This window comes from Phyllobates terribilis, unplaced genomic scaffold (genome assembly GCF_046119375.1).
Source record: "Phyllobates terribilis strain yellow unplaced genomic scaffold, ASM4611937v1 Scaffold_7__3_contigs__length_470593459, whole genome shotgun sequence".
In the NCBI taxonomy this organism is placed as follows: domain Eukaryota; kingdom Metazoa; phylum Chordata; class Amphibia; order Anura; family Dendrobatidae; genus Phyllobates; species Phyllobates terribilis.
The window spans coordinates 238,955,848-238,979,922 of NW_027362767.1; the positions used below are offsets into that span (position 1 = coordinate 238,955,848).

Here is a 24,075-nt window from a genome sequence, read left to right on the forward strand (position 1 = left end):
TTAAGAAATCACGTTTTGCTGACAGCCCTGTGAAGTCGAAAAAAATAATAATTTATTGGGAGGGAAAGTGAATAAATATCCACAAATACATACATTAATTCACAGTTATATTTAATTAAAGCTTACAGAAATGTAAGAAAATGTCTAAATTAATTTGCCTCCCCCCAGGCATACATCTCAGCCTTGAAGTCATATCGGTAAACCTGAGATGTGTTATGTTTCCATATGCTGGATCTCGAACACTCTGTCTACATAGCAACTCTGCACAGGAAATAGCAGAGAAAGGTTGCTGTGTGTGAACCTGAGCGTAATGCCGACCCCTCCCAACCCTACTGAGCGTAGCTTGTGAACAAACAGAGGTCCTATTCATGGAGACCAGGCCGCAGACCTCGCTGCAAAATGCTCTACGCTCATTTTATATTCCAAACACTTCGAAACATCCAATCTCTCCCAAGTTTTATAAAGAAAAAGCCACAGGCTTGTTCAACCAATGCTTTCAATGCATAGAAAGTCCGTCTGGAGCTGTTTGTAAGCCCTGGTAGAAGGGGATCACAAGTGATGGAAGTGTTTGTTTGGACAGAAAATAAATTCTGTGAAGGGGAAGGAGAAAGGAGTTCACCTTGTGTTTGAGTTAAGCCCTCTCGGGAATATCTTCTTGGAGAAGGCTTTGGGTTAAACTTCTCGCAGTCACTTTGCAGGTCCGAGGAGCAGATACCAACATCCAACTGTAGGAATTTAAGGGGACAAGTTACACACTATGAATCTACTTCTTACTCTGTTGGTTTTCAATATTTTGGTGTCCACCGGCGGGGCTCAAAAGTCTCGAGAGAATTTTAGGACCGGCCTTCGTCAAGAGGCTCAAAGGACGAGCAATTCCAATGTTATAAAAGACAGATCGTCACCAACTAAGAAGGTTCCTGAGCACAGGACCACCGGGCAAAGAAGAGGAGATGCAGCCGTGACAGGCAGTCCCTTAGTTGCAGGTAATTTTCTTTCTATCTATAATTTGCATTAGGTGGTGCACCATTCGTTCACTTGCACTTGGTGAATCACCTGTCACTACGAAGAGTCATATTTCTCAGTTTTTGGTAGTATGTAGAGCAAAATAAAAGTGGGTGACAGTAGAAAGTACTACAAATATCAGCAACGAACCGATTCTCTAATATGCTTATACAGTATTCATCTATCTTTCTATTAATGTACAGGTGCCAGCCCACAGGTTGCAACCCACCAACCTATAGTACATAAAGAAGCAAAGAAAGTGGGCAGCACTCAATAGCAAATTCCAGGCAAAATACTTCGGTATTTAGTGGCCCATGTGAACAGGTGTGTTAGACAAAGGCCAAGGAACGTTGCCACCTTTTCACATGAGCCAATAAATTCACTAGTATTTTGCATGGAATTTACTATTGAGTGCTGCCCAATTTCTTTTCTTTTATTTTCTGTCTACTTTATCTATCTATCCATCTACAGAACGTCCTATACTAGTCTGTAGTTCAGTGAAGGATATCAGCGAAGCTGCAGGAAATTTGAAAATCCCTCGCCAACCCTGCGGCTACTTTGGATCTCTCCCAAAGTTAATGGAAAGAATTCAGATGTGTGCACTACATTGAGGATTTGATATTCAAGCAAGTGTTCTCAACTAATTGCCTGTATAACATAATAAGGGTTATAATGTCTCCGCCTTGTCAATGTTTGTCCTCCACATATGACGTTAGGTAGGACCACAATTGTGTCCAGTGTTCTAAAGTTATGCGATGACATCCCAATATATGACAAATACGCCAAAATCATTTTTTCCAATAGTTTGACAAAATGGACCTCAGAAGACCTGGACTTACGTATAAGGGTCCCAAAATGGGCATTTCTACAAGGTTTTGACAATGGCACCTGAAATGGGGATTCAAATTGTAAGAAAAGAATGGGAATGTGTTGCACAATTGCATCTTTAGGAATTACAACATTTTTTTGCTTTTCAATAACCCACAGGAACTTATTCACATAACATATTCATACCGGCCTTGCAAACCCATCATCTACTTGGCTGCTGTCCATGATACACCTATTGTGTGTGAATAAGACACAGACTACCGGCAGTCATTGAGCAGTCTGTACTCCGCTCATAAGCCATCAGCCGGTATTGCCCTGCAACCAAAACATGTGTGGTAGGCTGCAACTTCAGTATGACTTACAAGATGGTCCTGACTAGGGATTCCCCTCTCGGGGTGGTGCAAGAGCACGGACGCCACACAGTGGCATAAAGTTTACAGCAACAACATATTTAGTCTCTTTATAGACACTTGTCCCAAACAGGTCTCTTCTGGTCACTTCATCACAACATATCTTGCACTCACACTGTCCAATCTTCTAGATCTCTCGCTTTTGGATTGTTCTTCTGTTGAAAGTGAGACTCTATCCCTCAATATCTTTTTTCACACACATCCTGTTAATAGGTCTCATGTTCTCACTGGTAAACTCCTCACCATCCATGTACTGTAAGTCCATTGAGTTAGACCTATAACCTAACATGTTGATCCAGAAGAAGACAGAAACCCTTTATTGCCCCATATTAGTGAAAAAATTCCCTCCTGACTCAACATAAGACAATCAGACTAGTTCCCTGGGTCAACGTCTCATCACAGAATCTAGTCTGTAAGGTGCCAGAGGATGGTAGCTGATGTCGAGCTGCTGCTCCATGTTGCCCCTGCACTTTACAGGAAAATCGTGTCCCAGTCCCAGAGTGCTGCCTAATGTAGGGTGCCTTACACTTACTTGCAGGCCGCAGGCCTCCGCTGCCCTCCGGTCTCCATCTTCAGGACCAGCAACACACATATCAGGGGACACCCAGTTCGTTTCAACATTCAAAAGTTTACTGGACAGTTCACGTACATTAGATTGTAACACGCAGTATCGGACACAGCACCCTATGGTTCTTGTTTCAATCATACAGTACATTTTCCGCTTCACTTTCAGTTCCGTCTGGAGCAGGCTCGGCATCGGCACCCGGCGCACACGGGCAAGTGCCGGGGCCCAGAGCGGTGCGGTGTCAGCGCCTGCCACCCCCCGCCCCTTCCTCAGGGCCCCATCAGCCGGCACAATACTTACCTCTCCCCGTGCCTCCGCAGCGTGTCCGGTCCGACACTGTGACGTCTCAGGTCAGAGGGTGCGGTGACGTCTTTCCACCGCGCCCTCTCCTGAGCCGTCACAGCACAGAGCGGGAAGATGCAGGTGACGCGGTTGAGGAGTCTGGAGCAGCGGCAGCAGGTGAGAAGTGACATATTTGATTTTTTTTTTTTTTATATATGTATGGAGGCGTGGGCCATTATATGGGGGGGGGGATAAGTGACTTCCTGCCTGGGGCACTATATGGGGGGAACAAGTGACATCCTGCATGGAGCATTATATGGGGGGGGACAAGTGACATCCTGCATGGGGCATTATATGGGGGGGAACAAGTGACATCCTGCATGGGGAATTATATGGGGGGGAACAAGTGACATCCTGCATGGGGCATTATGTGGGGGCACAGCGTGCGCATGGGGCATTATATGGGGGCCAGTATTCTGTATGGAGCATTATACGCTCCATACATTAAACTTAAAAGGGTATTTTAACACTACTACCTGTGTCCCTGCATGGCTTCCCATCCCCCACCATGCAGGGACACCGCTAAACAGTCCGAGCACGAGCATAAAAGTTCGCTCAGGGCATGGTCTTCACTGAACCCCATGGTCCTTCGCTCTCAGAGTTGTTTCATCTATTGTTTTGCCAGTATGAGCGACAGTAATTTTTTTTTTTACCTGATCGAAAGCCCTGACTTTTGCTGCACTAGCCCAAGTAGCAGTTCCTGCAGCCGTGCCTATTCAACCTGCGACTTGCGCACCCAGAGTGGAACCTGTCCCACCAGATCCGCCACGGTACTGTGGGGAAAGGAAGCAGTGACGTGGGTTCCTGGAGCAGTGCATGCAGCACTACAAATTTTTTGCTCATCATTTTTACTCCGATCGGGTTAAAGTAGGATTCCTGGTTAGCAGGAGACGCCCTAGCATGGCTCAACCCTTTGTGGGAGAGAAGGGATCCTGTCACCTTGGACCTACAGGCCTTCCTGGTGGCCTTCCTGGTGGCTTTCCGAGGGGCTTCTATGAGCCGATCACGAATATCCAGCTACATCTTCCCTTCCCAGCTTCCAGGAGCGGACCGAAGTAGTGACGCGTGTGAGGAAACAGTCATGCCTAGCTCCGTCCTTCCAAAGACCGCTTGTTCCCCAACTTCCTGCACTGGCCGCCTGCTCTAAACCCATGCAAGTCGACCAGGTTTAACTGATTGAGTGGCAGCCTGAACTCCGACATAACAAGGGATTAAGCGATTGCAGCGGTTGTATAGAACAGTGCACCTGTCTTTGTCCTGAGAAGCCTGAAGTACTCCAAAGCCTTGGGTCTGTAGGAGAGGTTACCCTTTGTCTTTTGCAACTGAGGTGCCAGGTCCTGTCCTGACTCTAGTCTGTCCGCCACCTTGGGGGCTGAGTACCCAGGGCCTTTTCCTGTACCTGTGACTTGTAGTCTGTTTCCGCCACCCTGGGGGCTGAGTTCCCAGGCTCGTTCCTGTATCTTGTTCCCGGTTCAGTTCCTGTCTGAACAGTGTCCTAGCCCGTTACTTGTTTCTCTCTATGTCCGTACCTTCCCTTTGCCTGCAGTGTCTGAACCTGCATCTAACTGCAACTCGTTGTCTCTGTACTTCTGTTTGTGAGTTTTGTGTCCACTCGCTACTTCATTGTAAGTACCTTGTGTGTATCTGGTTCAGCTTGTTCCCTTTCCCTGCCTCTGTATCTACCTCCTGTGTTCTAACCATCTTACTGTATTTTCCAGTCTGTTCCATGTGAACAGAGCCCTGTCCTGTCTGCCTTCACCTTCTGCTCTGTTCTGCTCCGCTTGTTCACCGCTCCGGCGGTTCCGCTCTGCTCCACTTGTTTACTGCACCTGCGGTTCTGTTCTGCTCTGCCTGTTCACCGCTCCGGCGGTTCCGCTCTGCTTCGCTTGTTTACCGCACCTGCGGTTCTGCTCCGCTCTGCTTATTCTCCGCATCTGCGGTTTTGTTCCACTCTGCTTGTTCACCGCACCTGCGGTTTTGCTCCGCTCTGCTTGTTCACCGCATCTGCGGTTTTGCTCCGCTCAGCTTGTTCACCGCACCTGCGGTTCTGCTCCGCTCTGCTTGTTCTCCGCACCTGCGGTTTTGCTCCGCTTGTTCACCGCACCTGCGGTTTTGCTCTGCTCTGCTTGTTTACCGCACCTGCGGTTCTGTTCTGCTCAGCTTGTTCACCGCTCCGGCGGTTCCGCTCTGCTTCGCTTGTTTACCGCACCTGCGGTTTTGCTCCGCTCTGCTTGTTCTCCGCACCTGCGGTTTTGCGCCGCTCTGCTTGTTCACCGCACCTGCGGTTTTGCTCCGCTCTGCTTGTTCACCGCACCTGCGGTTTTGCTCCGCTCTGATTGCTCACCGCACCTGCGGTTCTGCTCCGCTCTGCTTGTTCTCCGCACCTGCGGTTTTGCTCCCCTCTGCTTGCTTACCGCACCTGCGGTTTTGCTCCGCTCTGCTTGTTCACCGCACCTGCGGTTTTGCTCCGCTCTGTTTGCTCACCGCACCTGCGGTTTTGCTCCGCTCTGCTTGTTCACCGCACCTGCAGTTTTGCTCTGCTCTGCTTGCTGACCGCACCTGCGCTTTTGCTCCGCTCTGCTTGTTCTCCGCACCTACATTTTTGCTCTACTCTGCTTGTTTACTGCTCCTGCGGTTTTGCTTCGCTCTGCTTGTTCATCGCACCTGCGGTTTTGCTCCGCTCTGCTTGTTCACAGCACCTGCGGTTTTGCTCTGCTAGTCCACCGCACCTGCGGCTCTGTTCCTGTAACCCAGTCTGTACTGGTCCCTATCCAGCCTGCGTTCATACCTGCCAGTATCTGCCTGTCTGCATTCCAGCCGTGTCTGTCAGCACCCGCCTGTCTGCATACCAGCCGTGCCTGCCAGTACCCACCTGCCTACATACCAGCCGTGCCTGCTAAGTACACATCTGCCGTCATACCAGCCATGCCTGCCAGTACCCGCCTGTCTGCATACCAGCTAACCTGCCTGTTCCTGCATTCCCCGGTGTGGGTCAACAGCTGTGACCGGGGTCTGACCTGGAGTAGCACCTGGTCCCTCTGCTCAGTTCCTCCCTGGTTCACGGAGTCGACTGAGCTGCCGTGCGACCTTGGTCGGACCGGGTTGATACTTAGTTACGCCCCTCCAGGCACTCCTCAGTTCATGGTACAGTGGGATCACTAATCACGCTCACGCCAGTCAGTCTGGGCGCGAGCGTAACACCATTTCTCCACACATCTCCAACGATGGTACCAATGATCAGTTCCCAGGAACTTCCCCGCCTCTAGGACGTTTTTTTCTGGACACCGGGCGGAAGATGGACCCTGTAAGGATGCCTTCATTTCCCAAGTGGCTGGTTGACGAGGAGGTCAAGGCGGAAGCCTTCAAGTCTCTGCTATCCACCGACCAGGAGGAAGAAGTCCTGATTGTTGTATCTTCAATGGTGGTAGATGATCTCGCCGGGCAGAGAGAGACTTGGCAATCCAGGGTTCCTGGTATTATGTCCGCTCCATTCTTTCCCAAGGATCTCTTAATGTATTGGACTGTACATGGTCCTGAGGACAGTTGGACTTCACTTCTTCCGCAGACAATCCTTGCGGGCTTGAAGAAGAGAGGGCGAAAGGGGAGTGGTACTATAACACCACTGCCTGCGTCTCTGCATGGCTTCCCATCCACCACTATGGAGGGATACCGACTTACACACCACACCGGGCTGTGCAGTGAGTTCCTTGTCCTCGGCTTGCTGTGTGCTGTGAGCTCCTTGTCCTCTGCTTGCTGTGCATGTTTCCTGGCTGCATGCTTAAGGCAGTAGCGCATGCACTTCTTGATTTTTAAAGAAACAGTGAGTGCATTTGTAATGTGCCCCAGCCTATTGCTGGGAGGCACTTGGTACATAAGGCACCTCCACCTGCTGGGAGGTGCCTGGGCAAGATTCTCTTTCAGTGTGTTTGTGCAACTTCTGTGTTGCCAGGTCCTGTCCTGTTTCTTTCCTGTTCCTGCCACCGTGGACCTATTTCTGAATCTGTTTGTATCCAAGTCTGGATCTTTTTCTGAATTCCCCGTGTCTGAACCTGTACCTATCTCTGAAACCTGCAGTGTATGAACCTGTACCTATCTCTAAAACCGGCAGTGTCTGAACCTGTACCTATCGCTAAAACCTGTAGTGTCTGAACCAGTACCTATCTCTAGTCTGTTACTGTGAAGACTCAGGGTCTTCTGTGGGCTAAAAGCTACTCAGACAACACAGGGTGAGGGTAAAACAGCTTGGCAATACTTTATTGAACCACAAAGCGGACAATAAACACACAGAACAGTCCCAGCAAATACCCAAGATGGTACAACATTACACAGTCTCACCCTTCCGCTTCGACCACCTGGGATAGAACAGATGTGACTTTGGAGACTTTCAGGGCAGACTACCTCAACTAGTGGCCCCCCGCTTCTGGGGGGCCCCCACAGATGGAAGGTAGCGACAAGCTTAGGAAGCTAGCAGTCCATCGAGGTACAAGACCAGGAGACCTGAGGGTCCAAATCTGGCCCCTCCAAGAGTTTTCATGGGGCCAGGTGACTGGTGGGTCCCTCCTGGCAACTCCAAATGTCTCCATGAGTTCTAGGCGACCGGTGGGTCCCTCCTAGCAACCCCAAAACAGCATATCCATGGGGCCAGGTGATTTCTTCATCCTTTCCTGGACTCCCTAAAATGTATCCATGTCTCTCTGATGGTTAATGGAGCAGATCCGAATCTTTCCAGTTAGAGCCGGTACCCTTAGACTAAAATCATGTACAATAAAAATCTGTGTCTCTTTGGTTAATGCCATGCAATCAACCTACTTTCCTGAAGGATGTCTTTCCTACTCCTTCTAAGGTCTTTCTGATGCTCCTTGATTCTCTGTCCTAAGTCTCATTCTGTCTCCAGCACTACAGACATCCCTGTTTATATTTACATCTGTGTAAGGTCATCAGTCACAAGTAAGAGGTAAAGGTGCATGGCTCAGCTATCATTATTTGAGATAATCAATTTACATAGTTGGTATACAGTGGGCTCTTTAAATCAACATTCATCTGGCTTTTAGTACAATTAGTCATTAGCATAGTAAACATGATTGTTTCTAAAGGAATAGAATTCAGCATTCAGGGTTATACAAATATACAAATACTGGTCTGTCCACAGCCACAGAGATACACATATATTTACAAGTCAATTTAAACACAATAGTGTACTTCTCTTGGTTTAACTAATCTAATCGTCTGGCTTATTAAGATTTTAAGCTCTATCGCCACAGTTGCCTATGTTCAACATTAGTGGTTTGCGTGTACACTTGCTACTTCAATGTAAGTACCTTGTGTGAGTCTGGCTCTGCGTACCTGTCCTTGTATTAGTCTTGTGTGAACTTGCTCCAGTCTGTCCTTTGGGAACCTGTGGTTCCCTGCCTGTCCGCATCTGCAGTTCTCCATCTGTCCGCACTTAAGGTCCAGTACCCACTAGCCAGAGACCCAGTTCTTCCTGAAGCCATTCCTGTCCGTCCAGTCTGAAGTGGGTTCTACCCGTTCCTGTATTCCAGTCGTACCTGCAAGTGACCCAGTTATTCATGAAGCTATTACTGCCTGTCAAGTATGAATTGTATCCTACACCTAAATGCCTGTATATCAGCTGTGTCTGCCAGTACCTGCCTGTCTGTGAATCAGCAGTGCAAGTCTATGTACCTCCTTGAGGGTCAGCTGCCATGTGTCCGAGGTCTACCCTGGAGTAGCACCAGGTTCCTCCCCAGGCTCTCCTCGGATTGCGGCACCGTCAGTTTCCATGCATCCGAGGTCAGTCTTGGTGTGGCACTTAGTTACGCCCCTCCAGACTCTCCTCAGTCTACGGCACAGTGGGACCACGATCCATGCCCGCGTTAAACAATCTGAGCGCAAGCGTAACATTTATTCCGATCTCCAACATCCTGTCCCAATATGTAGTAGGTGTAATAATAATAATAATATTAGCAAATACTTCCAATTAGAAATGTAGTATAGTTCTTCTGATAAGCTATGTCGCTGACCCCATGTGCAGGGCATTGCAGTAGCTTAGGTATCTATGGTTAGGACCACACATATAGTGACAGTTAGTTAGTTGTTAGTGGTCATAATCATAGCTACCTAAGCTACTGCAATGCCCTGCACATGGGATAAGCAACACTGCAAATCAGAAGAACTATACTACATTTCTAATTGGAGGTATTTGCTAATATTATTACAGCTACAACATATTGGGATAGGATCCCTTTAACTCCTGGCTGAATTGGCTTCATTCTCATATTTAATGGGGTTATATCTTGAAAACATCCCTTATGTAAGAACCGCCGCCCAGTTTTGGCTCCTAAAGTCGTTTTAATCAAATGGATGACAGGGAGACCTGTGTTGGGTAATTAGCATCTATGCATAATTATCCAATATAACATAAATGTAAGCATATATTATAATGTCTGAGAAGTCGTTGCGTCATTAACACTTTAGTAAGTTGTCCTCCTGGGCTTATCAGGTTACCAGTTTTTCTAAAAACGTAATTTCGATCTTTCTTGGGAATCCTTGAAGAATTCCAACATCTTTACGATTTCCCCAGAGCTTGTTCTGTTCACGAGGAAAGTGTTAATAATAACAGGACCAAGTAATTCAGTGCGAATTATTCCGCTGCCTCCTTTATCTTATAATATTGTTTTTCCGATTCTTGGCATCACTAAGCCAAGGAGTTGGCACAAACTCTTACCTTCTCCCCTGATCCTCCATTTTTCAGATTACATATGACCCAGTCCTAATAATAACTTCAGTCGTCTGATGAGAGAGCAGCTTATCCGATAAATACAAAAAAGTGCCATAATATATATAATCATATGGATCAGCGCTCCCAATGGCTGATGTGAAATGCAAATATGCGGAGGAGGCCATGTAAGCGTCAGCTTTGCTGCAGCATTGCTGTCTATATGTAGGAGATGATGTTTGATAGGTGACATTTTTATTGCTATGGGAGTAGCAAGTACATAGTCCTCCAGAAAAAAATAATGTAGGTAATTCATGGGAGAAATAAAAGGATGGCGGGCGGTGATGTCTCATACATAGGAATAAGTCAGTGTTGTAATAATCGGGTTATGCCTACATGTAGCAGACTGCAGATAAAGCATGGTAATAACATGATGGTGGGTTTGGTTTTGAGTTTTAGCTTCAGCCAGGCAGAACACATAATTCTGAAAAAATGACAAAAAAATAAATGTTTTCATTATATATACTTACGTGTGCTAAATACATTATATATATTATATTTACGCTGTGCAAATATGGAAAAATGCTGCACAATGAGAAGCTTTAAAAAATAGAAGTGTTCATTTAATTTTTATCAATTAACAAAATGCAAAGCGAATGAACATAAGAGAAATGTAAATCACATCAATATTCGGTGAGACCAACCTTTACTTTCAAAACAGCATCAATTCTTCTTGTCGCTTGCACACAGTTTTTGAAGGAACTCGGCAGGAGGTGGTTCCAAACATCTTGGAGAACTAACCCCAGATCTTCTGTGGATGTCACTTGTGCAAGTCCTTCTCTCTCTTCCTGTGATCCCAGAAAGACTGGATGATGTGAGATCAGGGATCTGTGGGGGCCGGATCATCACTTCCAGGACTCCTCATTCTTAATGACATTGTCTGGATGTTTGGGGTCGTTGTCCTCCTGCAGAATAAATTTGGAGTTAATCAGACGTCTCCCTGACGCTATTGATTGTAAGCCGTTGCTTGGGATGCAACAGCGCAGAAGATGAGGACACAGCGGTCACTTTGGTGGTAATGACACACGCTGTCCAGGCCGTAATGGGAGTCTGTGCTAATGCACAGTTAGGCCGCAAGCCCCTCCTTGGTGAGCAGGGGCGAATTAAGAGTAACCAGGGTCCCGGGCAGGTTAGAAGGCAAGGGCCCCCCAGGTACCGGATGTATCACGTAACATGTCACATGATCCCCTTTGATAGATCATGTGATAGGTCATGTGAGCAACACACAGGTGCTTTGGTGCATATCCGTAGATGGAAAATGACAGAGATAGCGCAAATTTTTCCCTTATGTACAGCACTATATAAAATAGAGCAGGTGTGGGAAATTAATTTTCACAGACCGTGACTGTTGTGGAGGCCGAACCAATAGGCTGAAATTAATTCTACTCAAAATTAATATTATCATAATATAAAAAAATATTAATATATAAACAGTATGAGCCCCCACAATCGACAACAACCAACCTATGGGGCATGTAAACCATAACAAAAAAAAAAACCTTAAAAAATTCTCTCTTTATTTAGTTAATTTATAAATCCAATACATGAAGACATAACTGCACACATAAATAAACGCACACACATTGCACAGAAAAAAGGGGAATTAAAAAAAAAAAAAGAGCAGAAACGAAGGGAGACCGGGACTAGTTTTGCCCTTCACAATTCCCTTCCTGACGGCGGAGGTCGGCACCCTAAGTTTACACGGTATGGCGCCCCCGCTCCTCGCCGACCACCCCTATGTAGCCCGACCACTACTCTAACTGACCAGGCATCCTCAATAGGTGATCAAACAATATGTAATGAACATATATAAAGATATACAATATAGGTACTAGTGGGCTAAGGGGTATATATACAGTTGTGCTCAAAAGTTTACATACCCCGGCAGGATTTTTCCTTTCTTGGCCTTGTTTCAGAGAATATGAATGATGATAAAAAAAACTTTTTCTCCACTCATGGTTAATGGTTGGATGAAGACATTTATTGTCAAACTACTGTGTTTTCTCTTTTTAAATCTTAATGACAACCAAAAACATCTAAATGACCCTGATCAAAAGTTCTCATACCCCAGTTCTTAATACCGTGTATTGCCCCCTCTAATATCAATGACAGCTTGAAGTCTTTTGTGGTAGTTGTGGATGAGGTTCTTTATTTTCTCAGATGGTAAAGCTGCCCGTTCCTCTTGGCAAAAAGCCTCCAGTTCCTGTAAATTCCTGGGCTGTCTAGAATGAACTGCGCGCTTGAGATCTCCCCAGAGTGGCTCAATGATATTGAGGTCAGGAGACAGAGATGGCCACTCCAGAACCTTCACTTTGCTCTGCTGTAGCCAATGACAGGTCGACTTGGCCTTGTGTTTTGGATCGTTGTCATGTTAGAACGTCCAAGTACGTCCCATGCGCAGCCTCCGGGCTGATGAGTGCAAATTTGCCTCCAGTTTTTGCTGATAACATGCTGCATTCATCTTTTCTTCAACTTTTACCAAGTTTCCTGTGCCTTTGTAGCTCACACATTCCCAAAACATCAGCGATCCACCTCCGTGCTTTACTGTAGGAATGGTGTTCCTTTCATCATAGGCCTTGTTGATCTCTCTCCAAATGTAACGTTTATGGTTGTGGCCAAAAAGTTAAATTTTGGTCTCATCACTCCAAATTACCTTGTTCCAGAAGTTTTGAGGCTTGTCTTTTTTCTGTTTGGCATATTGTAGGCGAGATACTTTGTGGAATTTGCGCAGTAATGCCTTTATTCTGGCGACTGGGCCATGCAGCCCATTTTTCTTCAAGTGCCTCCTTATTGTACATCTTGAAACAGCCACACCGCTAGTTTTCAGAGAGACCTGAATTTCAGCTGATGTTATTTGTGGGTTTTTCTTTGCATCCTATATACAGTATGAGCCCCCATATATCCTCCTATATACAATATGAGCCCCCATATAGCCTCTTATATACAGTACTAGATGGTGGCCCGATTCTAACGCATCGGGTATTCTAGAATATGTATGCGGCCGACCGGGCGCAATTAGCAGAGTGTTGTTTAAATTTGGCGCCAAAATCGCTGATTGGTCGCGGCCGGCGACCGCAACCAATCAGCAAAGCGGTGTTTAAATTTGGCGCCAATATCGCCGATTGGTCGCGGCCGGCGGCCGCGACCAATCAGCGAATCGTATTAGTGAGGGCCGGGGAGCGGCGCTGCCTGTGCGGGTACTTCCGCTGCGAGAAGCCGGGAGATGAGCGGCTGCTCGCAGCAGAAGTATCCCGACCGGCGGCGCCGCTCCCCGGTCCTCCCTTCACACTTGCCGTCGGGAGATCAGCGGGCCTAGCCGCTGATCTCCCGATGGTAGCCGCATGGAGGTCAGCGGCACTGCCGGTCGGGGTACTTCTGCTGCGAGCAGCCGGGAGATGACCTCCGTGCGGCAGATGAGCCGCTAACGGCCGCCATCTTTTTCTGAAATCCCACGTCGCTAATTGGCCGCGGCCGACCAATCAGTGACGCGGGATTTCCTGGACAGAAGACAGACAGACGGGATAAGACGATTATATATATTAGATGAGCTCTCATATAGCCTCCTATATACCGTATGAGCCCGTACATAGCTCCCTATATACAATATGAGCCCCCACATAACCTCCTATATACAGTATGAGCTCCCATATAGCCTCCTATATACAGTATGAGCCTGCACATAGCAACTTATTTACAGTATGAGCCCCCATATAGCCTCCTATATAGCCTCCTGTATACAGTGTGTGCCCTCATATCGCTTCCTATTTACAATATGAGTCCCACATTCCATACACATATTAATAAAAAAACACATATAGACCTACTCACCTCACTCCCATTCCCGCGGCACTCTGCTCCAGTACCGGAAGCTCCACTGCTACTGGCCAGCACGTACATGCTGGCGCAATGACGTCATCGCGCCAACTGATGAAGTCATTGCACTGGCACGTCACTGCAGAGGAGACGGGAGCTCTCCTGGCGCTGCGCTGCCATTATGTATCGTCAGCAGCGGAGCTCCAGGGGAGCTCCCTGCCAGGATATGTGCGCTACAGATGGCGGCGCACAAAACATTATAATGAGGGCAATCTGGCAATGGGCCTCCCCGGGGTGTCGGACCTCGGGCGGTAGCCCAGATTTCCCTCACTATAATCCACCTATGTTGGTGAGTTGCTTCTAGCACATGTTGTGCTGGCTGCCTCCATACTCTAAAACACGGACCAGCCCCCTGTGCACCATACTTCTGCCTCTCACGTTGCGGATCTCATGAATGTCCCTCTAACACAATCTGCTTTCTTCTCTTGGCTCTGTTCTCGGTCACTCGGTCCTTCTCTTAGTTCTGTTCCAGTTTGGTGACTCGATTCTTCACTCAGGTCTGGTCACTCGTAATGGCTGCTATGAGACAACCTTGCTGGACCACACTTTTGTCCTGCTACAGGTTCAGGTGCCAAGTCCTACCCTTTACTACCCTCCTGGGCCTTTTATAATTATTAACTGTGTCACAGCTATCACCTGACCTGGTGTCTCCTTCAATCATCTGTTTCCCCAGGGAACATGCACTTCACACTTCAGTTCCTGCTAATATAATTCTCTCTACTTTCCCTCCTCCTATCATCTTTGACTAGCAGATGGCGATGTTCACTTGCAGAAACTGGGTTAAGCATTAACTGTGTGAGTCTTCTCAGCCGTTCATCTCCTTACATATCTCCGTCTTTAAATTTGCCTGGGCGCACTCCTGTGTCTCTCGCATAATAAATTGCCAGATGAAATAATCTTCTGCGTACCTCGTGGATGGGACACCAGCATTGGCACCCTCAGTTCTGCAATACCTCTCTTGGCTTGTCTCTTCTGAAGCACTCGGGCCTTTTGGTACTCTTCTCATGGATTCAGTCCCTAGCCTGTTACCATGATCAATTGGTGGTGGTAGTATAATTTCTCTTGCCATAGCAGGTACTACCCACACCTCTCCTTCATCATCCGTGGGTACTAGTGGTACAGGATTCCTTTGAAGACTCCGTTACTCTCTCCCCTTCCAACACACAAGGACGAAGCAAATTGCAGTGTAGCACTCTTCCTGGTGCCTCATCTGCCTCTTGGGTCGGACCTCATACACCAGATTTTCAGAGTGTACTCGTTTCATCACTTGGTGAGGAGTCGCCTCCCATCTGTAATCCAACTAGGGAGCTTTGCTCGTATCAGGACTCGATCTCCGGGTTGTAATGGTGCTTCCTGCTCCAGGGTCACATCCGGATGGCTCATCTCCTGTACTCTTTGTTCAACTAGCATGTAAGGCGCCATGGAATAAATGGTACTATAATAATAAATAATAATAATAATAATAACTAGCTGCCTCAGCATCTGAAACCGATGCCAAGGTTTCCACACCCAGGTGGACGCATTCATTCTGGGACAATCTTCTTCTAGTTCAAGCTCCAGCTCAGTTTTCTCGCGGCCTCTATGGCCATGCAGCAACATGTAGGGTGGATACCCGGTTGTGGCATGAGTTCAGTTGTTGTATAGCCACACCAACTCTGGAACAAATTCAGGACACTTCATCTTTCAATCATCCTCCTATGTCCTTAGCATCTGTAACAACCTTCCAGTGAACCATTCACAGGCCCCATTACCCTGAGAGTGATAGGACGTTGTTCTGGATTTCTCAATTCCATAGAGTCAATGCAGTTCTTCCATGACTCTCCCTTGGAAACATGCTCCTTGGTCAGAGTGAATCCTCTTCGGGAACCCATATACCCGGATGAAGTTGCATCAGATGGCTTGGGCCACTGACTCAGCCGTCTGATCCCTGGTAGGGGTCACGACTGCGAACTTCATGAAATAGTCCATCACCAGGCAATATTCACAACTATTATGGGATGGGCCTATAACGAGGTAGTCCACTATCAACACTTCCAATGGTTCAGACATCCTTATCACCTAAGTGGGTGTCCTCTATTCTGAAGGCTTAGCCAATTCACACTGACGGCACTTCTGACAAACTTCTTCCACCACTTGATGTAGTTGTGGCCAGTACACGAGCCATTGCAACTATTGGGAGCTCCTTTCTGATCAGAAGTCCGCGGCCCTCTCATGGACTTCCTTCACTACACTCGGCATCATCCATTCTGGGATCACAACATGCCACGTAGTCTCAAACTCTCTGGGTAACTGTATCCACCTCTATAACAGGCTATTCTTCATACAGAGCCGCTCCCATTGTCCTAATGTCTGTAAGGTACTGATAGACAAGGCTGACCTCTCTTCTCTGCTGGGCTTCTGGCCGAGAGTCACCCACCTCCATAACTTCAACAGCTCACAGTCTGACTTTTGCAGTTATACCCATTCGTATCTTGGGCGTTCCAGCACCCAATTCTTGAGAGGCCACAAGACCTGTGGCAAAGCCTCTGAAATCTGGAGTCTCATCCCCCTCCAGCTCTTCGTCCATATCCTTAACTGGTCACTCATGGGTCACTCTTGATACAGCGTCTGCGTGGGTATTTTCAGTATTTGCCTGATAGGCTAACTTGTATCAGTACTTTGACATCCTTGAGACCCACCATTGTTCCAATGCTTCAAGTTTCACATTTTCTAAGTGGGCAAATGGGTTATTGCCAGTCCACACATTAAACTTTAGATCCTAACAGATACTCCGCAAACTTTTCAGTCATGGCCCATACCAGGGCTAACAATTCCAGTTTCATTGAGCTATAATTTTCCGGATTTCTCTCCGTAGTCTATAGGGATCTACTGGCATATGCAATCACTCGTTCCGGTTATTCCTTGATCCTGTGTTCTGAGCAACAGCAGATACACCTTTTCTTTGGGTGTTTTAGTTGTGTTATCATCATTTCTGTTGGTTTTGGGTAACAGGTGTAAGGCGGCAGTGTACACACCGTGCAGTAACTGAGGCAGTGACCCAAGCAAGTCCAACATAAACAGCTTTTATTCAGCAACTCACGGTTAAACAGAAAGTCCTCCGGTTCGCAGCCGGATTAACATGAGTCCATAAACAACGGTTGCCGGGGACAACGGCCACGCCGGGCCTCTCAGAGCCTGACAGGTGCAGAGGCTCCCAGGCGTGGGTTCAGCCACCCTCAATCCTGCTGAGCTTCCCTGCTGTGCTCCTAGCAGGTTCCAACATAGAACAACACTAATCCTTAGTGCAGGGTTTATAAAGGACCTGTGGTAAGAGCCACTGGAAAATCCGGGTTGGAGGGAGGAGGCCGCCCCACTGCCTCCTGTGACCTCCTCCAAGAAATGAAGGCCCTGCCGGGTTTTATTTAATCTGCCTTAGCCAGGTAGTCTGACCAGGTGATTGCTCACCTTCATTCTTGCATTGCAGCCGCAGCTGTGTCTGTGACTGCAATGCCCTCCAATGGATTTAATAGGTCTCTGTACACATTCTGGGGGATATATAACGTCGCTCATATACGATTCTGGTCACTGCCTCACACAGGTGATTGTATGCTACTGGTGTGAATATGTTTTAGCAGTTATAACAAGAAGTCTGCCTAGGCCAAGATAGGTGCATTCGTCAATTCGAGCTTCAGTGCCTGGAAGTCTTCTTCTTGCCACGGCCCCCACTCACAAAATCCTTGATGAATCTTCTATATTACCCTGACAGACCCAGGAATGCTCTCAACTCCCTCAATGTCGTGGGTGTAGGCCACTTGTGCACGGATACCACTTTCTCCTTCATCAGGTACACATCTTCCATATTCCCTAAGTATTCTATTTCCTTCTGGAACAGGTGGCACTTTTGGGAATTTATCTTCAGTCCATGTTTTTGAAGTCGCTCTAGCACTTGCCTGAGTCTAGCAAGATGCTCCTCTAACGTGGTGGAATATACTATAATGTCATCCAGATCTATCAGCGTTGCCTTAAAATTCAAATATCCAAGACACCTTTCTATTAATTGCTGGAACGTCCCCTGGGCATTAGTTAGGCTTAATGGCATCTGATTAAACTCGAACAGTCCCATAGGGAGGATGAAAGCAGTCTTCGGCCAATCCCGCTAGGCCATGGGGACATGCCACTGGCCAAATCGAGAGAAAACAAGTTGTGAAGTTCTGAGTTTGTGGGGTTTTAATAATCACCGAGGCAGGTTAACGATGCAACAACACTTTATTCCTTTCATCCATGGTAATACAGCAATTCCAGGTAAATGTCCAGAATACAACTGTCTCAGTCCACAATCCTCCATACGATAGAAGCACAGGTATCCAGAAGCACGTTTATCCAGCCCAGTCTGTCCTCAGATTAGATCCTCTCCCTTCTACATCATTCCACCAACCCTCCACTAAACATGTGGCTTCTTTTCTCCTTCACTGGGATCAGCCCCCTGAATGGACAGAACTACTCTCACCCTCCCCCCCCCAAAGCTAAGTGTGTATTAGTGGAGCTATTTTTCTCAAGTCTAACCCATCACCTGGGTCTGCATGTAAGACTCCCTGTGGTGACGGCTCTGCCGGATCTACATTCAACACTCACACAATGGGCCTAGTCACTGTTTGAACAATGGTTTAAAGCCCCTGGGATAGTAACGAAATTAAAATAATTTACATTTACCTTTGCCAATCTCATGTCAGGCCTTATGTATACATAAGTCCCAGCCAGCATGTCTTCCTCTGCTTACGGTCACTGAATGGAAACCTTAATTCTTGAAGCTGAACACTGTACAAGTAAAATTAGTGTACATAAACTGACGAGCAAGCAGAACATTAATAAAACAGAGCAAGCAAATTTCTAATAAAACACACTAATAATATTGATGGAAATGTAGCTCCGCGATGGAAAAGTCACATAGTCTTTAGAAAGTGGGCAGCTCCTCACACAAGTATCTAGCTCTTCCTAGTGCTGATAGCAATTCTTCTATCCTCGGCAGAGGGTACAAATCTCAGACCGTGCAGGCGTTCAACCAGAACCTCAGAGTCCTGTCCTTGTTCTGGACCAACGCAATGGGCACAGCCCTGGGGCTCTGGCTTTCTCGTACCACCCCATTTTGTAGCATGTGGACAATAGATCCTTTACTTCTTGATACATCTGGGACGGAATCTGACGATATCTCTCTGGTATGGGGGCCATATGGGGATACATCCTTATCCGAGCACATTCGCTCATCACTAGCGGTCACCAAATACTGATGGGATTTTGATTTCTCTTTTTTGTTCATTTACTTTGCATTTTGGTAATTAATATAAACTATTAACGCTTCTATTTATGAAAGTATTCTGACTTTGTAGCATTTTTTCACACCTGCCTAAAACTTTTGCACACTACTGTACATTCATATACTTTATATGAAAAAGCATACATATATATTATTAAGCTTCTCACCTTGTAAGTGACAAATCATGGTTTATACTTATTATTTCCATCAGTAGCATACAAGATAAAAATATGGCAAGGACTTTTCTTCCAAGGATCCAATCTCAAGATGTAAGCATAACAATTGTGATTTGCTGAGTCTGCCATAGAGAGAATAAAATATATTATTATTTATGAATATATCTTATTCTTTACGTTGCTTATGTGAATTTTTATGGGTCAATGTCAATTTTCTACCAGGAAAAGGACAGTGTTTGGTGAATGGGATGATCATGTACAATGGAGCAGCCTGGTCCCCCCAGCAATGTACCATATGTGTATGTGACCAAGGAAAGAAAGTGTGCGAGCCTCTTGACTGTGAAGAGGATATCACTTGTCCCGGTGGAAAATTACAAATACCTCCGGGTGAATGCTGCCCGGTCTGTGTGAAAACAGGTATGTACCCATCGGGAGAAATGTATCTTTGATTCTAATGGGGGTTCTCTATTTTCTGTTTTATGATTGTATTACTGGAGACATGTTGACCCTCATCAAGTTGACTTGAAGATGTGTACAGAAGTAATATGGTGCATTGATACTAGTATTAATAAGTATATTTAGAAGTATTATAGTACATCTTTATCTACAACCCCTGGCAAAAATTATGGAATCACCGGGCTCGGAGGATGTTCATTCAGTTGTTTAATGTTGTTGAAAAAAAGCAGATCACAGACATGGCACAAAACTAAAGTCATTACAAATGGAAACTTTATGGCTTTAAGAAACACTAAAAGAAATCAAGATTAAAAATGTGGTACTCAGTAAGGGTAATTTTTTTCAGACTAAGAAGAGGGAAAAAATTATGGAATTATGAAAAACAAACACACAAAAGAACACTCCAATACATCACTAGTATTTTGTTGCACCACCTCTGGCTTTAATAACAGCTTGCAGTCTCTGAGGCATGGACTTAATGAGTGACAAACAGTACTCTTCATCAATCTGGCTCCAACTTTCTCTGATTGCTGTTGCCAGATCAGCTTTGCAGGTTGGAGCCTTGTCATGGACCATTTTCTTCAACTTCCACCAAAGATTTTCAATTGGATTGAGATCCGGACTATTTGCAGGCCATGACATTGATCTTATGTGTCTTCTTTCAAGTAATGTTTTCACAGTTTTTGCTCTATGGCAGGATGCATTATCATCTTGAAAAATGATGTCATCATCCCCAAACATCCTTTCAATTGATGGGATAAGAAAACTGTCCAAAATATCAATGTAAACTTGGGCATTTATTGAAGATGTAATGACAGCCATCTCCCCAGTGCCTTTACCTGACATGCAGCCCCATATCATCAATGACTGTGGAAATTTGCATGTTCTATTCATGCAGTCATCTTTATAAATCTCATTGGAACGGCACCAAACAAAGGTTCCAGCATCATCACCTTGCCCAATGCGGATTCACGATTCATCACTGAATATGACTTTCATCCAGTCATCCACAGTCCACGATTGCTTTTCCTTAGCCCATTGTAACCTTGTTTTTTTCTGTTTAGGTGTTAATGATGGCTTATGTTTAGCTTTTCTGTATGTAAATCCCATTTCCTTTAGACGGTTTCTTACAGTTCGGCCACAGACATTGACTCCAGTTTCCTCCCATTCGTTCCTCATTTGTTTTGTTGTGCATTTCCAGTTTTGGAGACATATTGCTTTAAGTTTCCGGTCTTGACGCTTTGATGTCTTCCTTGGTCTACCAGTATGTTTGCCTTTAGCAACCTTCCCATGTTGTTTGTATTTGGTCCAGATTTTAGACACAGCTGACTGTGAACAACCAACATCTGTTGCAACATTGTGTGATGATTTACCTTCTTTTAAGAGTTTGATAATCCTCTCCTTTGTTTCAATTGACATCTCTCGTGTTGGAGCCATGATTCATGTCAGTCTACTTGGTGCAACAGCTCTCCAAGGTGTGATCACTCCTTTTTAGATGCAGACTAACGACCAGATCTAATTTGATGCAGGTGTTAGTTGTGGAAATGAAAATTTACAGGGTGATTCCATAATTTTTTCCTCAGAATTGAGTGATTCCATAATTTTTTCCCTCTGCTTGGTCTGAAAAAAATTACCCTTACTGAGTACCACATTTTTTATCTTGATTTCTTTTAGTGTTTCTAAAAGCCCTAAAGTTGTCATTTGAAATGACTTTAGTTTTGTGCCATGTCAGTGATCTGCTTTTTTTCAACAACATTAAATAACTGAATGAACATCCTCTGAATTCCATAATTTTTGCTTGGGGTTGTAGCTATGTCCACAGCATCAAATAAAAATGGGGCCCCTACGGGTATATGCCATCACACTTTATCAGCCATAAGATAGACCTGACACATCTCATCTAATCTCCCAACCCATGAAATTATAGAAACATGTATAGGAAGTCAGTCTCTTTGATATGCGTAAGAACACACACTTTCCATATTAATCTACCTAAATATCTGGATGGTTGTGACATACATGTCTCATCTCCAGGGTCAGGCTCTGCTCCATTCCCTTATGGCCGCCACCTCCAACTGTCCTCCATCCTGGTATATATTTCCCTCATCCTGGTATATATGTCCCTCATCCTGGCCCCGTCACATGCATGACGACATCAGCTGCTGGCCTTTGATTGTCCGGCAACATGTATTGCAGCGCACGGACCCAACGGGTCTTTTTGCCGCAATACACTTCAGCTGAATGTGTGCCTGAGAACGCCCATCCAACTGAAGTATTTGCTGGCGTTGGCAGGCCTCTCACCCTCCAGGCCCAGTCGTGGTGGCGACCTCTGCGACTGCCCCTGTCTCTGACATCTGTCACGGGTGTGTCAGAGGTGACAGACAGCTGCCTAGATAGGAGGCTGTGTTTAGGACCCATCAACTACCTTCCTTTATTCTGGGTGTATATATACCTGGTGTGTCTAGCTGGGCGTCGCTGGTTATACTCATTTCTACTTGGAACTTGGCTGAAGCAGCATCTCTTGGGGGTCTTGAGGCCGTTGGAGTTCTTCTAAAGCTAAGTTATTATTTCCCTGTGTTGTCTTCCCCTTTTCTCTTTAGAGTGCTAGCGGAGGTTGACTACTGCTCATCTCCTACCACCCCCAGCTTTAGCCTTACGCCAGGGATAGTAGGGCGTGGCACGTGATCGGCGACAGCTGCGGAGGCTGTATAGGGACGTTAAGGGGAGACAGGGTGACGCTAGTCCAGATTAAGAGGTCATCTCTTCCCCCTTACCCTAGTGTCTGGGCTCCCTTTCCCCTCTGTGTTGCACTCACACCTGGCGTGACAACATCATTCAAAATGTTTTAAGCTTCACTTAGACACACATCTGGTGTCTGAGCATTCAGTTCATGTAATATTCAGTTGCCAGACTCGGAGTTTTCTTACCATCCAGTTCCTTCAGCTGCAATCAACTCTTCAAACTCTTATTTTTTTAACACCTTGCACTGCTCCTCAGACTTACTGATTAACTCATTATTGCAAACTGTTATTTAGAGAATATCCACTGTGGTAAAGCGACTTGCTCGGCTCTCCGGAGGTAGACATAGGACATACGGTTCAGGTAAAACTTCCTGCAGGTTTACTATGCGGCATAAACTCCAGCAGCGTCCCATAAAAAATAAACAGGCCCTCTCGGGGTTAACGGGAAAACAAAAGAGAAAATACAACAGAGTCTATTAGCAAGCAAGGCTTGGTCTGCTCCAGGTAGCACAGTGAAGTCTTCAGCAACACCAGTCCTCCGATGTTGCTCTCTGGTTTCAGCCTGGAGACTTCCTTCTCCAAGCCGCACCCTACACAGAGCAAACTACTGACTGAGTATTTAACCCTGCTCAGCCACACCATGAGGGGAGGTAGGGGAATGGCCTCCCACCTTCTTTGTCATTCCCATAAAACCACACCCTTTAAGAGAGTTAACCCCCAGCATATAACATGCTGGCAGATATTTAGTAGGTTTCAGTTCACGCAGGAGAGCAACCTAAGTGACACATACCCCCCCTTGTATATCATACCAGTGACTCTGTCACACCACATTATGCTACAATTATCTCATTCTCCTGTGGTTTCTACAACTTGCATCTATTGCTCCTCAGACCTGCTGGTTTATCCATCATTTGCTGTAAGTATTACAAATAGTTATCTAGAGACTATTAACATTCTGCTGCAATCATTTCTGCGTTTTCCTATGTTTTTTCTATAACTTGCATCTGCTGCTTGTTAGACCTATTACTTAACCCTCATTTGCTGTAAGCATTAAAAACTGTTATTTAGAGACTATTCACATTACACTACAATCATTTCTTCATTCTCCTGTGGTTTCTACAACTTGCATCTATTGCTCCTCAGACCTGCTGGTTAACCTATCATTTGCTATAAGCATTACGAATTGTCGTTTACAAACTATTTATATTACCCTGCAATCATCTCTGAAGTCTCCTGTGGCTTCTGTTGTGCCCTTCTCCGTTTGTTTGTTGCCATCCAGCATAGCCCTGGTTCTCGTTGCAGTGTCATTGCTCTCAGTCTGTGTGTTCACCCAGTCCAACGACTTAAGTGTTGTTACGAATCATGGTTCTGTGCTCCCACCTGAGAATGGAGCAGGTCCGGTGCTACGCTACTCCAGTTGCAAGCACTGCCATTGTCCAGCCCCCGGAGGCAGAGTTACCACACGTGCAGGGATTGTCCCAATCTTGTGGAGCTTTGCGTTCTGCTGCTGTGGGATGTGTGAGGATGCCGGATGCGGTGTCTCTCACTGATTTCCCTGCCTGGGGAAGATGGGACGCTGTCTTCCCCAGTTGCCAGGAAATACAGGACGCGGTTTTA

At 46.1% G+C, this 24,075-nt stretch overlaps 1 protein-coding gene and 1 long non-coding RNA gene across 3 annotated transcripts in view; one reads left to right on the plus strand and one right to left on the minus strand.

Moving 5' to 3' along the window:
* The first annotated feature begins 353 nt into the window (after positions 1-353).
* The window catches only part of LOC141154282 (extracellular matrix protein 2-like), a 108,825-nt gene continuing 85,103 nt past the window's right edge, over positions 354-24,075 (plus strand). For both annotated transcript variants that reach the window (XM_073639928.1, XM_073639929.1), the window contains exons 1-2: positions 354-983; positions 19,484-19,678. In XM_073639928.1, the coding sequence (XP_073496029.1) occupies positions 758-983; positions 19,484-19,678 (421 nt within the window). In that variant the 5' untranslated portion in view covers positions 354-757. The remainder of the gene's footprint in view (positions 984-19,483; positions 19,679-24,075) is intronic.
* LOC141154283 (uncharacterized) lies at positions 10,573-23,104 on the minus strand. Its single transcript, XR_012247421.1, has 4 exons — positions 22,645-23,104; positions 19,253-19,383; positions 18,485-18,589; positions 10,573-10,827 (listed from the first exon to the last, which is right to left on the minus strand). It is a non-coding gene; the product is annotated as an uncharacterized lncRNA (long non-coding RNA).